The sequence below is a fragment of the Malania oleifera genome, chromosome 1, assembly GCF_029873635.1.
Source record: "Malania oleifera isolate guangnan ecotype guangnan chromosome 1, ASM2987363v1, whole genome shotgun sequence".
In the NCBI taxonomy this organism is placed as follows: domain Eukaryota; kingdom Viridiplantae; phylum Streptophyta; class Magnoliopsida; order Santalales; family Ximeniaceae; genus Malania; species Malania oleifera.
In genome coordinates this window covers 146,228,427-146,245,618 of record NC_080417.1, presented here as the reverse complement: position 1 = coordinate 146,245,618, position 17,192 = coordinate 146,228,427, and the positions used below count along the sequence as shown (strand labels likewise).

The following is a 17,192-nucleotide window of genomic DNA, read 5'->3' as shown; positions in this document are numbered from 1 at the left end:
TCCTTGGTAAAAAGATCTTTACACATACTTCTTTCAAATTTTTTTGTCTTTTTTTGCACAGGAATAAATGGAGCCTTAAAGTCCTCAGAAATGCAACATATTACAAAATGACAACTAACAGATGACTAGGCAGTAGGCTTCTGATGAATCATTCAGTACAACCATTGGACCGGTAAGAATGCATGCATGTGCAGTGTGCACCCTGGGTACCCACCGGAGTCATTGCCTTTGTTTTATAAGGAACCTTTTATATATGCTACATATATTTAGGGTTCATATAGCCCTGCTTCAGTACATGCATCTTGAATGCACATGTAATCAGGCCGATAGACATTGGTACAGTTATCTGCCCCGTTGCTAGTTACCTACGTTATATCTACTGTAGTAATTGCCTTTCCACAAACTGACAAACATGCTTGTTGGTTTTGTAACACGTTGTTTGGGTTGGGATTTCTCTTTGAGGTTTGTTGCACAGAAAGGGACCAATCTTAACCTGCACTTTAGGCATATATATGTATGTGGCGCTTGCTTTTGATAATTAGTTTTCAAAAGCCTGTACTTGTTATTTTGTAAATTTTAATTGGGAAGGAGAAATGGCTTATGTTTTTCATTCAATCTATTAGGAGTGTATATATTAATATCATTAAGGCCATGGTCTGGTGGTAAGATCAGTTTGGAGTATTGGTTTAGGTCAAAACTTCCATGTATCAAAAAATAAAAAAAGACGTGTTCATTGGAACTAAAAAAATCTCTAATATTTTTCCCAGTAAGGGATATTATTAGACACTTAAATAGCCAAATTGAGATATATTATGGGTATGGGATAGATGGGGTTACTCCCTATTGTACAGCCTACAAATATTTTGGACCCAATCTTGACTGTTCCCAGAGTAATTGATTTCCCAACTCCAATATTGTCACCTAATGTGTGGGGAGTCATCTGTCCGCATGTGCAACTTCACATGTGCATGCATGTGCGCAGCCATTGGTCCACCCAGCACACGTGCATGAAAGCCCATGTGCCTGTTCATTCATATGTTTCCAACTCCAGATAATGACCATAATCCCAATTGGATTGCCTTCTTTGAAGAGGAAAATACAGAGCATTTGACCTAAACTTAGGAACAGTGCCTTTCCAACTCCTGATAATGACCATAACCCTAATTGGATTGCCTTCTTTGAAGAGGAAAATACAAAGCATTTGACCTAAACTTAGGAACAGTACCTCGTGAGGTCATGTCATCTTAGAACACCCCCCCCCCCCCCACCAAGTGGTGCTTTCAATTCACTTGTCATTGAAAATTAGCCCCATCTCTCAAATTCCTTCAATTCAAGTCCATGGAGAAAACTTGGAAATTAAATTATTGTCACCCATAAGGCTTATATAGATCACCCATATGCAAGCTGCAATACATGGCTCCCACGCACGCACACAGCTCTCCTGAGTCCTCTATTCTCCCCTTTAAACAGTAAATAAAAAAAGTTAGGCACTTGAAAAAATGGTTTTTCATGCCAGCATTCCACCATGGGTAACTTCATCAAGCCCAATAAATAATGTGTGCAGGGCTGGGTGGCTAGGTTTATGAGAAAAAGAGATATGGGGATCAGGAGAGGCATCAGAGCCCATGCTTAGCAAATAAAAATTATTTATTGAAAAAGGGGAAAGCATACAGATTCTCCATCCGAGAGAGAATGTCATTGAGGAACTGCTGAGTCAATATTCACAGGTCATTGAATGAAAGATGGCATAGCGTGGCAACCATCCTGGAAAGGAGAATAGGTGGGGCGAGTTTTGGATTGTAATTTTAAAAAGGGTTCTGGAGATGGTGTCTGAGTTTGTGAAAGGTTAAATGAATACAGCTAAGAGACATTGAAGGCTAGATAGGAAATTGCAACAAGAAGGCAATAAAATGGGGTTGTGGAGGGACACTGGCTGGACATGACCTCTCACCAATTGTCCTACATATGCAAGGTACTCCCACAATGGAGACAACATGGGATTCCAAGCTGCTCTTATGGGAAAGTTCATCCTCTTGATATTTCTTCAGCTTAACCATCCTACATTAGGAAATTTTTTGATATTTTTTCCCTGGTTGACATGGTTCATAACTTAATAGTTTGGTTTGAGTGCTCTTTATTCACATGTGAAGAGATAAGGTTGCCCCTCCTTAGGTTTTGTTTTGTTCCAATGCCCTTGTGAGGAGATGCTTAGTATTAGGGTGGGTACTGTCTTGTTAATTGCCCTTTTATATGTCGTGTGGCCTTGGATTTGTGCATCTTAAAGTTTGTTCCCTTTAACAAGGAGCAAAATTAGAAAGTAGTGTCTGTGCAGGTGAATTAGGCTGCCTAACGTTATTGCTTCCTGTCAACTAAATTTGTCAGCACCCAAAAGCATAAGATATTTCAATATTTTTTCCTCTTGAACGGTTTCAAGAGAAGCTGAGTAGTGTGGGAGAGAGGTATGAAAAAATTCTCAAATGTGAATGGTACAATGATGTATATGCACTACTTCTTGTGAATGAAGTTATAGGTTCTATCATGCACAATAAGTAAAACGATACTACAGATACGTCATTTTACTAAGCACATTCAACTTCTAAGATTCTTTGGTAACTTTTCACAAGTTAGTGGGTCATTTAAATCTTTTAGCAGATTCAATTTGAGAAAGCTTTTACTATGCATGATAATGGATAAGTACTAGATTTTTTTTAAGGAAAAATGAAAAAAAAATCCTTACATATAGAAGGGATTTTTCGAGTTTGGTCTTCACTTTTTTTTTTTTTATCTCCTAAAATATCCTTATATAAATATTGTTTGAATTATAAATCTAATGATAATATAGGAAAAATTAGGTATTTCATAGCTGGAATGGATTTTTCGCCCTCACGTTTGTTTCCTTAAATATCTTTGTATAAATATTGTTTGAATTATAAAGCTAATGATAATATAGGGAAAATTAGGTATTTCATAACTAGCTCATTACTTATAAACTAATGCATGTATGTTCAAACACTAATTCAAAATTATCCCACAACTACCTATAATTGTTTCTTTAGTGTTTAGTTTTAATCATCTTAAAAAATCCTCGCTCAAATTATAAATTTGAAAAATAAAATTAGTGACTACTATTGTATGAATCCCTCCGTTTATTCTTGTTGTAGAAGCTTGCTATCTTGTGTTAAAACGTATAGTTGAAGGCGATTAGCCCATAACCTCATATAACTCTTTCTTCCATATATGTTTTAACATCTTAAAATATCCATATATAAGCATCCTTATCTATTTATTATTGTTAGAGAGGCCCTCACTCTATGTTGGAAAGGATACGCATGCATCCCTATCTATTTAATATTGTAGAGAGGCCCTCTCTCTACTCTCTATGTTGAAAAGGATACACCTGCATCCCTATATATTTATTATTAGTAGAGAGGCCTTCTCTATTGTGTTGACAAAGACAATTTGTCATAACTCTGTTTCTTTGCGTTTTGAAACTGCAGTTGTCCTCTGAGTGAATGTTTTAAAAAATAATAATAAAAAAAAATTGAAATCATACTCGTGGGAGGTGTGGGACATGTAAAATTGATAGCAGCTACTCATGGATGCAGCAGAGTAGGGTGGCTTCCAGTACAGTACTTGGGAATGCCACAAGTTGCAAACTTCAAATCTACAACAGGCTGGGATTGTTTCTTGAGAACTTAACAAAATGTGCTAGCTGTGTGGAACCGTGGAAGAAGCACTACTTGTCAAATGGTGGAAGGTTTCACTGTTGAAAAGCCCTGTGGCTAGCATCCCTATAATTTTTTTGAAATAAAATCGAAAGATTACTAAGAAAATCCTTGTGGGGCAGCAGTGAAGAGGGTAGAAAACTCCATCTACTTTAAAAATGGGATGGCTAAGATCAGGCACTTTAAAGGATTTCATCTCCTTGGCAAGTGGATATAGGTATTTGTTGAGAGGTCAATGGAAAAAAGTTAGTAGGTATAACCTAGAGTAATAGAGGGTGGGGAGCTAAGAAATTCCATGTACTTTATGAAAGGGGTCATTTACATCATGTTTGGCTTGTGGAATTAAATATGGTGAGATTAGAATACATGAAAATATGTCAAATTTAAGTGATAGATTTGGGTTCCTTTTATTCTTATATGTTAAATTTATAATAAATTCAATGATGTTTTGGTGTGTAATGAAAACTAGGCTTAGAGTCTAGCTTGGCTTGTGATCTTATACAAAATCACTACAACGAATAAATTAGCTTACAATAACTTGTGCTTCTTATTAGAGGGGGCAATTTTAAGAAATGATTTTTGAAAGGTAGATGCATAATTGTTTTATGTATCATTATTAATCTTTGTACTCCCTTTTGATTTTTATTTTTTTAACAAAACCCCAATTTTATTGATACATCTCGCTTATGGCAGAGGAATACTATGGTCACAAGTAGGATACATGAGATTACAAATAAACTATAAAAACCATCACAAGCATCAAAATCAATAATAAAAAAAACCAATACCATAATCCAACTAAACCAATATAAACATGTCTATATGGAATCAAAACCAAACATAAACAAATTACCTGCAAGATGATATCAATTACCTGCAAACATAAACTAGAGGAAAATCAAATTATATCAATTAAAAATGAAGGCTTGGAATACTCATTTTATCCATATGAATTGAGACATTTTATTTTACTTGGCAGCACATCACTTACAAAATATCTCCTCATGTTGCCTCCCTTACCTTGACGAGTCAAGAAATTTGTCATCTGATTACCTTTTTTAAATTGGTGTTTTATAGAGAAATAAAGACCTTGTAACTCCTTTAATAATTTCCAAAAGTCTCACAAGTATTAAAAGGAACAAATTCCATATATGAGCCATCCCACCACTAATTTTGAGACGCTTTCAATATAAATATTCTAATATCCCAACTCTTTACAGAACTGAACATCACTAGAAAAAGCTTGCACTCCACTTCATTGTTTGTACTTGACTCAAATTTTTCAGAAAAAGTGGCCTTAATATTATCCGATGAGTCGAGGATGATACCACCACCACCACCACAAGAACACGGATTTACTTTATAAGAGCCATCAATATTTAGTTTCAACCAACCTACTAGAGGCTTTTACCAGACTACTTTTTGAAGAGTTCTAAGTTTCGGTGTTTTCGTTTTCGTTTTCACCTGAAACTCTTCCAATAAATTCTAATCTATAGAGGGTAGAGAACCTTTCACGCTTTCTGCAATTTTTGCGAGTCAAAACCTCGCAAATAACCAAACTACATTCCCCAACTCATACTTAACTTTCATACGAGCTTTACAATGCTTGAGTCATAGTTTCCAAGAAATTATAGTAGGTAACAAACCAATAATCGTACCTTTTTGGGTTGATTTTTTGACACATTTGAACCATCTACTAATTTTCACTCTTCATGGTTCAACATCAAAATTTAGAAATTCCAAGACAGATGCTGCTCTCTTCCATACCATACTTGCGATGGATCTTGTACTCAGAACATGATTGAGAGACTCTATTTTTTTATTCACACAACAGTTGCAACATGAGACCATATCAACTCCTAGTTTCTGCACTCTCTCATCTACAAGAATACATTGGAACATGACTTTCCACATACACATGGATACTTTCTTAGGAAGTAGTTTATGTCAGATCCACTTCATCCACGGGCACAATTAGCCCTAGAGTCGAGTCTAGAGGGGGGTGAATAGATTCTTTTGCGTATTTTCGCTTTTCTCTTCAATATATGAAATCTTGGCAAAACACAAACGGTTATATCACAATATATACAAAGTAAATCATGCACAAGATATAAATTAAAAAGCATAGGGAAGAAAAACTTGACAAACGATTTTAACGTGATTCAACCCGTTCCCTACGTCCATGCCTTGAGACACACTCAAGGATTCTCAATCCACTATCACAATCTTCTTCACCGGCGAAGAAGCCTTTACACTACAAGGGAATCAATCCCTTTACGCTCACCTAGAGCCTTTCAGCAAGGTTTACTAAGAATCCTTGCAATTCAATTAACTAAGAACCTTCACACGAGAACAAATCCTTTTTGCTCACACAGAGCCCAAATAAGGGAACCAATCCTTTTAACACTTGGTTCACAAAGAACCCTTACAAAATGAATATGAATTACAATAACAATGCTCCTTGAATGAGCTGATATTGATACAATGCAAACCTCACACAACTCTCTCAAAGTAATGAATCACAATGAGATTAAAGAGTAAGAGAGATGTTGAGCACAAAGATGATAAACTAAAATATAGTGTGCTTGGAAATGATATGTAATTACTAAATCAATGTTTAAACAAGCTTTTGGACTTGTATTTATAGGCAAATTGAGCTACTAGCCGTTTTATGGTCGTTGGGCTTATAAAATAATTAATTACTTTGAAAACTAGTCATTCATAGTCGTTGGGTTTAGAATCCCGATGCAAACCGTTGACGGTTTCCCCTCAAACCGTCGACGATTTCTCCCAAACCGTGGACGGTTTCATTTAGGCCAAAATTCATTAAACTCTCTTTCGGAAATTGTCGATGCACCTGGGCCAAACTGTCGACGGTTTGCCCTGTTTCTTCATTAACTTGATTTTTAGGTGCTTGAATGAGGCTTTGACCTAACCGGGACCAAGTCTATAAAAGTTTATAATACTAAGATGATTTAAAACTTGTCCCATATTAAAATACATTTGACTAAAGGATATTTTTATAAAACTATTTGTTTTGTCTTTGATTACTCGTAAGTATTGAACTTTTGACTTGGTGATATCCTATGTCCTCTTACTAACTATTATGCACATGCAATTTGCTCAACTCTTTTTTTTTTTTTTTTATCAGTAAATGTAAATGTATTGATCAAATGAATATTTGCTCACAACTCTTGCTCAATAAACATGCGTAAAACAATACTGCAAGAGTTACAATATTTCCTACCTTAAACGCTCCCTCATTACATTATGACTTAACATTTGCTTTATTGGATGTACTTGAGTTCTTTCGAGTGATTGTCCACTTTGATCTTTCCTTCTTGAATGTTCACTCAATCTTTGCCTATGAGAATGTTCGCTTGATCTTTGCACTAAAAGCTGTATTTGTGTGATTTTGCCACTTATGTTTGTCACAGCTTAGTATGCAAAGATCAGTTTAACTTAGAACCACTAATGGGTTGTTATCATCAAAATACGACAATTAGGATCATGTAGCCACTCAAGCTAACAGGAACTACTCCCCTTTAATTTTTATCACCTCTTAAGCCGAAGCGGTTGAAAATTTTCCATTTATTGAAGACTTCCAAATAAACACATTAGGCTTCGCTTTGTGCTTTATAGATGACAACAAAATCTCATCCGTTTTAGAGACCCTTACCAATTCTTTCAAAATATTGGTATCCCAATTCTCATACTCTAGTAGTCTTGAATCTTTAACTCGGGATGTTGGACCGTGTAAGAACACTCAGCAAGGGGACCACTACTCGACCACTTATTAGATCAAAAAGAAGTTTTTCCTTCTCTAACCTTCACATAAACATTCTCATATACCTCTGGAAAAACTTTTAAGATTGTCTTCCAAAATCAAGAGCTCGCATGAGTGGAATTAGTTGAAGTCATGTGACTTGATTTACATATTTAGCCTTAAAGAAATGGGTCCAAAGATTATCTAACATAATAAGTCTTCAAGCAAATTTCATGTGAAAAGATCTTTGAATGCCATTAAGGTCCCTTACGCCAACACTTCCTTCATCTAAGGGTTTACAAGCCTTTGACCAAGCACACCATTTCATTTTCGCCCTACCATTACTCTTCCCCTAGAGAAAAGAAGAGAGAATGAAATTAATATTTCTGAACACCACCAAAGGAATTGAAAGAATTGCTAGCATATGTATCACCATGCATGATAAAACATATCGAATAAGGATAAAACGACCTCCCTAAGACAGCAACCTCATCTTCCAATTCACAACCTTATTTCAAAATTTTGAGACCAACAGTGCAAGCATTCTAGTAGTAAGGCATCCAGAAATCAAAGGTGCCCCAAGGTACATCGCTGGAAATTTTCCTTCCGCAAAACCCGTCAATCAAAATAGCCCCCTTCTTTTAAAAATGTTGATCTTGTTGGACAAAAAAAGAGCTGATTTTTCCTTGTTTATTATTTGGTCAGACCAACTTTCATACAAATGCAATGTCTTCAAAAGTATCTTCAAAGATCTCATTTCTCCTTTAACAAAAACAAGCAAGTCATCTGCATATAATAAATGAGAGATTAAAGGAGCTCCCCTCGGAAGATAAAAATTTTCAATCCTGCCTTCCTTAATATTTTTTATAAATAGTCTAGAAAGAATCTCGTCTATCAAAGTAAATAAATATGGAGATAGTGGATCACCTCACCGAAGGCCCTGTTGGTACTTGAAAAAACCCCTATATGTACTATTCATCATGATCAAAAACCATGGGGTCTCAACATATTCTGATATTAAGTTACAAACTTGACTAGAAAAGTCAAAACCTTCCTAGACCCAAATTAAAACTCCAACCCACCCTATCATAAGTCTTTGTCATATCCACTTTTAATACTACATTTTCCCATTTGCTCTTTCTGTTGATTGAGTGAACCATTTCTTGCGCTAGAGTAATATTTTCAAAGATACGTCTACTAGGGAAAAAAGTCCTTTGCTTCGGAAAGATAATTCTATTCAGGCATCGCGTCAATCGACCTAAAATAATTCTATTTTTTGTACTCGGTGTACAACCGTTGAATTAACAAAGAAATTATTCATAAATAAATTAATAACAAGAAGTAAATAAAAAGATAGATAAAACAATCTAGATTAGAATGCACTTGATTCCAACTTTAATTAAATCAATTTATAGTATTGAGAATAACAAGTCACATTTATTTTTTAACTTATCATCCCTATACAACTATATGCATTTTACAAATTATTACAAATTGAAGATATTTAACTTGTAAAAGTAGGATTAATAATTATTGAATAATTGATAAAAATTGATTTTTTTTCAAAAAAATACCAGTCTATCCTACAATTCTAATCCAAAAGGGGTTTTCTTTTTAGAACTCAATGGGAATGAATAAAAAGAAAATACCAAATCATCTTGTCGGTTCCAAAAAGTTGTAATGCTTGATGTATATAAGATTAAAACTAAGGTTGCATTCAAATTGCTTCATTTATTTTTTGATAAAAATAAGATACTAAGAAAGATAAAAACATCAATAGAAAAATCAGAAACAAAAATATTGACTTTTTTTTTAAAAGATTTCAAAAATCGCACAAATCCTTTTCTTTCAAGTTTAACAAAAAGACACGGATCTCATAAAAAGAGACGAACATCTTTTTATTAAAACTCAAAATCGGTTGGTATTGACAATTGAAATCAAGAATTATCATGCAAAGCAATGCCGTCATTAGCAAAACAATAGAAAACAAAATATTAAAAGGGGGGAGGGGAGGGAAAGGGAGGTATGTAGCATATACAAAGACAAAATGCCAAAGTCATTTGTTCTATAAAATGTGTTTTTAACTTCTATTAAATGGTTGTTTTTGGTAGAAGTCAAATATATTATTCCACCCAAATGATGGGTACATGCCCTGTGACCCTGTCTCTGTCTCTGTTTTCAACCCACTAATGTTAACAAAAGGCCACCACCTCATCATTTAATTATTTCTTTAACTAGACTCCCTAATATATATTCTATTTCTTCTCGCATGATATACAATGATATAACCATAGATTAATTTTTAATTAAGCTGTGTACCTAATGCATGTACATGCTTGCAATTTTGGTGTTAAAATTTTCAGCAAGCTAGCTTTGTAGCACCCATGCCTACTCCCCCCACCCGTGGCCTTTTATTCACATATTAGTGGAGCATCACGTTTGCCTATATCATAATTAGGGAATCACAATCAATTATTTATTTTTTTATTTTTATTTTTTTTAAAAAAAAACATATTAATGTACAAAAGAGATTTATCCTACACTAGGAAGCGTGCATAGTATTCAAATATTGCATTTGAATTTATGTAAATTTGGGCAAAAAATCGTGTAAAGTTGTATCGTGTTCTTGAAAAAAAAAAAAATCAGAAAAGTCCAAATCCACCTTTGAAATTCAAGTTCCCAAACACTACCTTAGGACCCATATACTTAAAAGAAAAATTTACAATTCATCGATCACAAGGTGTCATGTTAAGCTCTCTAAAGTGGTGTGAGACATACCATTGAGGCTCAGAGATGAAAGCATGTCTCTTACCTATACCATTTGAAACTAGACTAGAGCATACCTCTTACTTTCAAGTGCTAGTTTAAAATCTAATGAGGACAAATTTTCCCTATCAATGGTAACACATAATTGCATATTCATTAAACTCAATGGATGCATAATTGCATATTTATTTTTCATAAAATAACTTATTTTCTTTCTTTTTTCACCTTGACGGTAAACTCTCTTTTGAACAAGAATTTTATGTCGCTTTGTATCTACATTCACCTTGAACATATGCATTGAAAGTCTTTACTGTTATATAAATAGTGACAAAGGCGTTTTTTAAAAACGGAAGATGTATAGGGTAATAAGGGTATTTTTAAGAAACAAAGATATAGAATATTTAAGGACATTTTTGGGAGAAAAGAAAAAAGAAAAAAGCCATTTTTCATTTACCTAGCATGGGTTGCCTTGTAAAATTCACAAAAATATCTTTGCCCAAGTCTTCTCAAATATATTGAATGAGACAGCAATACTACGGAATTTTAAAAAGAAATTTGAGGTGAAGGGTGTTTTGAACATAAAATTCATGCCTATTATTTGGCCTTCATTTAATGATAATATATATAGATACATTTACCTTGTAACACCCCGAACCCGAAACTAGGGTCTAGAGTGCCACATAGGAATGAATATACTCTCTAATACCACAATTATAATGACCCGAACCCATTGGGATCCAGGATGAGACTTTCCATACATTAATTCAATTCAAGCAGCAGAAATAATATAAACCTCAAATACTATACCAGAATACTAAATCATCACAAACATATAGGTATCTCCAAATAACAATATTACAACCCCAAGAGATATAGAAACATACTTAATTCAGTATTTTACTCTAAACTATATTATATCACCCCCTTCCCAAAGCTCGCTAAGCTTGATTTTCTATAGGTCCTAAATAGTTGGAATATTTGTTGGGATGAGACACCTTTCAGTAAGAAGGAATAGATTATTACCAATGTATGGCTAACATGAGTTTTAGTGTGCACAAAATATCTCCATTAATTTAACTTTAAATAAAACCGCATTTATAAACTGTAACTCACACCTATATAATTAAAAATACACATTTTCCTTCAAAACATAATTTCGGCTCAATAATAGTCTCATTTACATAAATCTACAATTATGTATAAAAGAACCTCTCATTTGAACTAACGACATATGTAACCCTCATGACGGGTTGTGCGGTCCGAAAACTAGACTTAGCTTGGTTGATCAAACCACATCTAAGTCAAAGTAATTTATCTGTAAGTTCAATTTGCCTACCACATCCTGATCCAGACTCCAGGAGGATACACAACTCTTTTCTAGCCAAATCGACTTTTCATGTTTACACTTCCACAATAGTGTGGCTGCACTAATATTTCTCTTTAGCTACGGTACCGAGCTTTCATCATACTTGGTCTATCAGGATTCTTAAACCATATATTGCAATTTACACAATAAAACAAATAAAATGATCTCATTTTCTCAACACAAGATTCGCAATATTTTTTCCAAATTTTTCCAACAATCCCCATGATCGGTATAAAACCGTCAAATTCACAATATGTACGTTATTCTCAACCATTCAAGAAATCAGTATATTATCATATCGTTCACAGTATATTACCACAAAAAATCCCAATAGGCTTTAATTATATAATAAATGAAATATTCTCATACCACACGATTTGAGTGTTAAATCATAATTTAATAAACTAACGGATAAAGTATGTCATAATATACCTGGTATATGTTTTACTGAAAATACGGGTATGATCATCTCTACAACATTAACTTAACTCAAAATATTTATTTTAAATGAAAACGGAGATGATCAACCCTACTCACTTTATTTCTTCCCAGACACATGTTTAATATACCAAAATCACTAATTTCATATGTCTTATTCATTTCAAAAATCTGATATAATATACACATATTGGTATACTCAAATTTAATCAGTTAAAACTTCAAAATAAACTGAGATAACCTATTTTCCTTACCTATGCTCAACTTTAACCAGTTGGATTTTGAAATAACAACTAACATAATATCACTAGGATTATAAACTCCAGTTTAATCGGTTGAAATTTGAAAGCAAACTGACATAATTTATTCCCCTTACCTACTTTAACTGGTTGAATTTTGAAATAACAACTAACATAATATTTCTAAGATTATAAACTCGAGTTTAATCGGTTGAAATTTGAAAACAATTTGACATAATTTATTCCTCTTCCTTATGTCCTAGAGTGGTGTCTACAACGTCCAAACAACAAAACTCTCCAGTTAAAACATTGAGGAGCGGAGCTAAGACCTGAGAATGATGTTCGATTTTCAATTTGACTAAGATACGCAAGCAAAATTAAGAAAGAGAAAGAGAGAGTGGAGAGAGACAGAGCAAAATGTGAGGGGGGGGGGGGTTTGGAAAACTTTCTAAAGAAAGTTTGTTACTTCCTTTATATATAAAATATAGGATTATAATATTATATCTTTATATTAAAGGATATTATATTAATATACATCATTACATTATAATATTATATCTTTATATTAAAGGATATTATATTAATATATGTCATTACATTATATTCTATTACTTAATAATTTTTTTTTTCCCGGATTACTACATACCCTACATTTGGGAGTATGAAATTTAAATCTTATATCTAAATTTATGTAAATTTGAATAAAACATAATATAAAATTGTATTACGCTTTTTTTTCAAATTCATACAAATTCAAATCCAAATCTCAATATCCATATTTCCAAATACTACCTTAAAATTTAAAAATTTTATGATAGTTTGACATTTTAGATGGGATAATAAAGAGAAAATGATGGTGAATCCATATCATGGGAAACACATAAGATGATTTTTTATATTTTTACCTTCTATTTATATATATATATATATATATATATATATATATATATATATTGTTATCTAAAAATAGATGCTCAACTGCAATTACTCATTTATTATATATATATATATATACATCATTCTCGGTGGTTAAGTTCAACCATTGGAACTAGATGAAAGGTGAAAAATGCCTAAATTATTAACCTAGTCAGAAGAGTAGGACAAAAAAAAGTGGATTAAGAGAGAAACTTAAGTTAGGTGGGCTTCAGAAACCATTTGCATTCCAAAACAATACATAAAGTTGACAATGACAAAAGCCCTTCTATTCCTTTTTTGACATCCTTGCTTTAAACTTGCTTCCTCTGCTTATTATATATTGATCAGGATTCACCAACACCAAGCAAGACCTCCAACACCAACTGTATTGACAAAAAAAAAAACCTGCCTCAACCCAGTTACCCTCCATACCTTCACACAATCAATCATTGACCATACTTTCCCATACAGTACACAATCAATAACAGCATATAGACATAGCTGAGTAGCTCCAGAAAGTTTTTTTATTTTTTTATTTTGATTTTATGCAAATTGTTTGCTTTTTTTTTTATTTTATTTCATTTTCTCCTCGATCGTAATGTAAAAATCTAAAAGTAAAATTCTTTAAATTGAATGCTAAGGTGAGGATTGACAAACAAGACAATGATTAGCGTAGAGTCCTATCGTACAGGGGCTGACCCATAACCTAACTTGCCGTGGGGCACAAAAGGCATAGCCCTGACTTATCTTAATTGTGTGAATGAATAAATATATAGATACACGTGTGTGTGTGTGTGTGTGTGTGTGTGTGTGTGGGTTTTTTGTAATATGAGGAGAAGATGGTGCATACATAAAACAGATATTGCAAATTCTCTTGAGATGAGAGAATGGGCAGAGATGAACAGGCCCATTTTGTGACTGACTCATTCAACGTATTTATAGTGGAAAGGTAAGTACTGCACTCCAACAAAACTTGCCAAATCTCTGTTCCCAATAATTTAATCTAATCTAATCTAATCTACAACCCCCTCCCCCCAAATGTCAAACCTCTCTCTCTCTCTCTCTCTCTCTCTCTCTGCAGTTGCTGAATTTAACTTCCCCCAACTCCCTTGGCCCCCACCTGCAACACCCTGATTCCTAAGTCATGAGATCATGATCAGATGTTTTTCTTTTTCTTCTTCTTTTTCTTTTTCTTCTTCTTCTTCTCTCTCTCTGCTATATATATCTATTCACAAAGGTCTCACCAAGAACTGGCCAACTAACTTTATTCACCTGATCACTCCATCATTCATCATCTCAACCTTCTTCTTCCTCTTCTTCCTTAATTCAAATATCATTACTTTGATCACATAGATATGGAGCGCTCCTTGGATTCTATGAGCAGAGCTGATCTCTCTTCCGAAGCAAGAACAAGTGCAGCTCCCTCTGATGAGGAGAGTGGCTGGACCATCTACTTTGAAGATTTTCTAAACAACAACAACAAAAAAGGACAGATGACTAGTTCTGTCCATGCTGATGACGATCATCATCATTATCATCAATATGAGAGCTCTTCTCTGGTTTCAGATGCCACTTCTTATGCTGCAAAAACAAAGTATGCCCATAAAGATGTGAAGGTGCCAGCAGGACGTGGGTTATCTTTGGACAGTAAACTGAGCTTTAAGAAGAGAAAAACTAAAAGGCCTCTGGCAGATGATGATGCTTTGGAGGATACTGCTAGCTCTCCTGTTAATAGTCCCAAGGTCAGAAACAATCACAGCATCCTTCTACCTACTTATATGCTTCATCTGGGTTTTTTCTTCGTTTTTTTTTTTTCTTTTCAATTCAGACACAAAATTGTTTATTACTTTATACTAAATTTTTAAAATTGTTATTTTTGTTTCAATAGGTCTACAATTTGAAAAAGTTGGACATGGACTTGAAGGAGAAAGATAATATGGAAGACATTTCAATGGTAATTGAGCAAGCATGAGTTATTTGATCCTAATGAATTACCATGGAATTGAGCTTACTCAATTTTTTTTGTTTAATCATTTTGGTGCGAATTCTAAATGGCTTGTAACAAAAGGTGTTTTTGGATTCTGTGCTTTGTAGGAGAGAGGAAGTGCTTCTAGGCAGATGGATGAGAAAAGTGAAGAATTTGGTTTTGTAGGGAGGGATGGTGACTGCAGAGACCTGAAGAAAAGGGGGCTTTGCGTAGTCCCTTTGTCATTGTTAGCAAGCTACCTTGATTGAATATATTTATCCATCATTAGTTATCAAAATCTCTCTCTCTCTCTCTCTCTCTCTCTGAATTTGAGCAGGATGAATTATATAATGATAATTAAATTATATATGCTGCAGTTAGAGTAAGATCCATTTTTCTGCACCCCCATATATGCAACAATTGATTAAGAATATATACAAACAATGGAAAAGTAAATCGTCATGAGAAGAGAATGGCGTGTTCCATTATGATGTATCAGACCCATTATTTCATGTGGCGGCCTAGCAAGCTACGCGGTAATTACGATCATCATTTCCTCTCTGACAAGTCTTACTTCTTCTTGACTTTCTAAAGCAAATTGAGTACTGCATGGGTTTAGTAATTAAAGAGGAAATGAATTGAAGATCCGACTTTTGTCAAGCAAAGACTTTTGTGTAATGGAACGGAGAGGAAAAGAGAGCAAAAGCATATAACGTTGCAATAATAGAATCGCAATATTATTAATGCTGCAAGCAATGCTTTTGTCAACACATCACATAATTCAGTTGTGAAGTCTGACTATCAAGTGATGTAACAAAGCATTTTTCGGTTATAATAATGGAAAAGAGAACAAAATACTCACACACACACACACACACACACACACACAGCATTTGAAGACCAATGAACTGATGATTACCGCAAGCAACTCCAACTTGTGGAATTGAGTGGGCATAGTGTTGTGCTTAGAGTACCGGTTTAGTTTGAATTTATGTGAATTTTCTAAAATTTAATATATTTTGTATTTCATGTTCTTTTTATTCACGCAAATTCAAATAAATTATTCAAGCTTTGAACTAAACGACTTTCAAAGAAAAAAAAAAAAACTTTAAATCAGCTCTTAGTAAACAATGGCATAACACATATTTAAATCTTTTTTCAAACTAAAGACATTTTAAATTGTAGAAAATAGGTTATAAAACCTAATGTTTGGTGCACCCACATGGAATGGATTCAAAATGGAAATGGACGAGAAATCATAAGGGTGAAAATGTAAAATTATAAAGATTAATTTCATTTCATTCTTGCATATCAATAAGGCTCATAATCCGAACACTCCTAGTGTCCCAGGTAAACCTTTTTAAAGTTTGAGTCCTTCCCCTTAATTGTCATTATGGCCCTCTAAATTTCTATAATAACAGCTATTTTATAGTGCATGATCATTCATATTATGCACAAATTTGTCAACAAAAAAAGCTAAGTAATTAATTTAATAAATATATAAACAATTAAGTGTTATGAAAATTATAAAAATTAATGGTTTTCACCCCTTCATTTTCCACCACCATAAATTATGTGCTATCCTTATTGCCCTAGAAAAGGGCCCTCTCTCCCTCTCATTTGGATATACACACATAAGGCTTGGAGTAAGCATGCGAGTAGAAAGGATGAGAGATGAGGAGAGATAGAAAGAAGAGAGATATTTTGTAAAAGGCTGGTTTCAAATCATCTTGTAATTCCTCTCAAGATAGTAAAGTTTTTTATCTCATCCGCTCGTGGAGTAGGCATAGTCGAACCATGTAAAATTTTTGTCTCGTCTCTACTTATTTTTCTACATCTTTTACAACACATTATCAACACGAGACTCCAACTATTTGAGATATTTCTTTAAATCCTATTTAATTTATTTCTTATAAGTTTTACCCCACAAGAGTATAATATTCTCCAGAAGAGAATTTGTATTTTAAAGTTTAAAGAATACCAATCTCCATATCGAAGAGATGTTAAAATA

At 33.7% G+C, this 17,192-nt stretch overlaps 1 protein-coding gene across 1 annotated transcript; it reads left to right on the top strand.

The window, feature by feature from the left end:
* The first annotated feature begins 14,096 nt into the window (after window positions 1-14,096).
* LOC131145632 (vascular-related unknown protein 4-like) lies at window positions 14,097-15,567 on the top strand. The gene is made up of 3 exons (XM_058094821.1): window positions 14,097-14,957; window positions 15,104-15,169; window positions 15,310-15,567. Exons 1-3 carry the CDS (start codon window positions 14,571-14,573, stop codon window positions 15,448-15,450), a joined length of 594 nt encoding a protein of 197 aa, XP_057950804.1. The 5' UTR covers window positions 14,097-14,570; the 3' UTR covers window positions 15,451-15,567.
* Window positions 15,568-17,192: the final 1,625 nt, after the last annotated feature.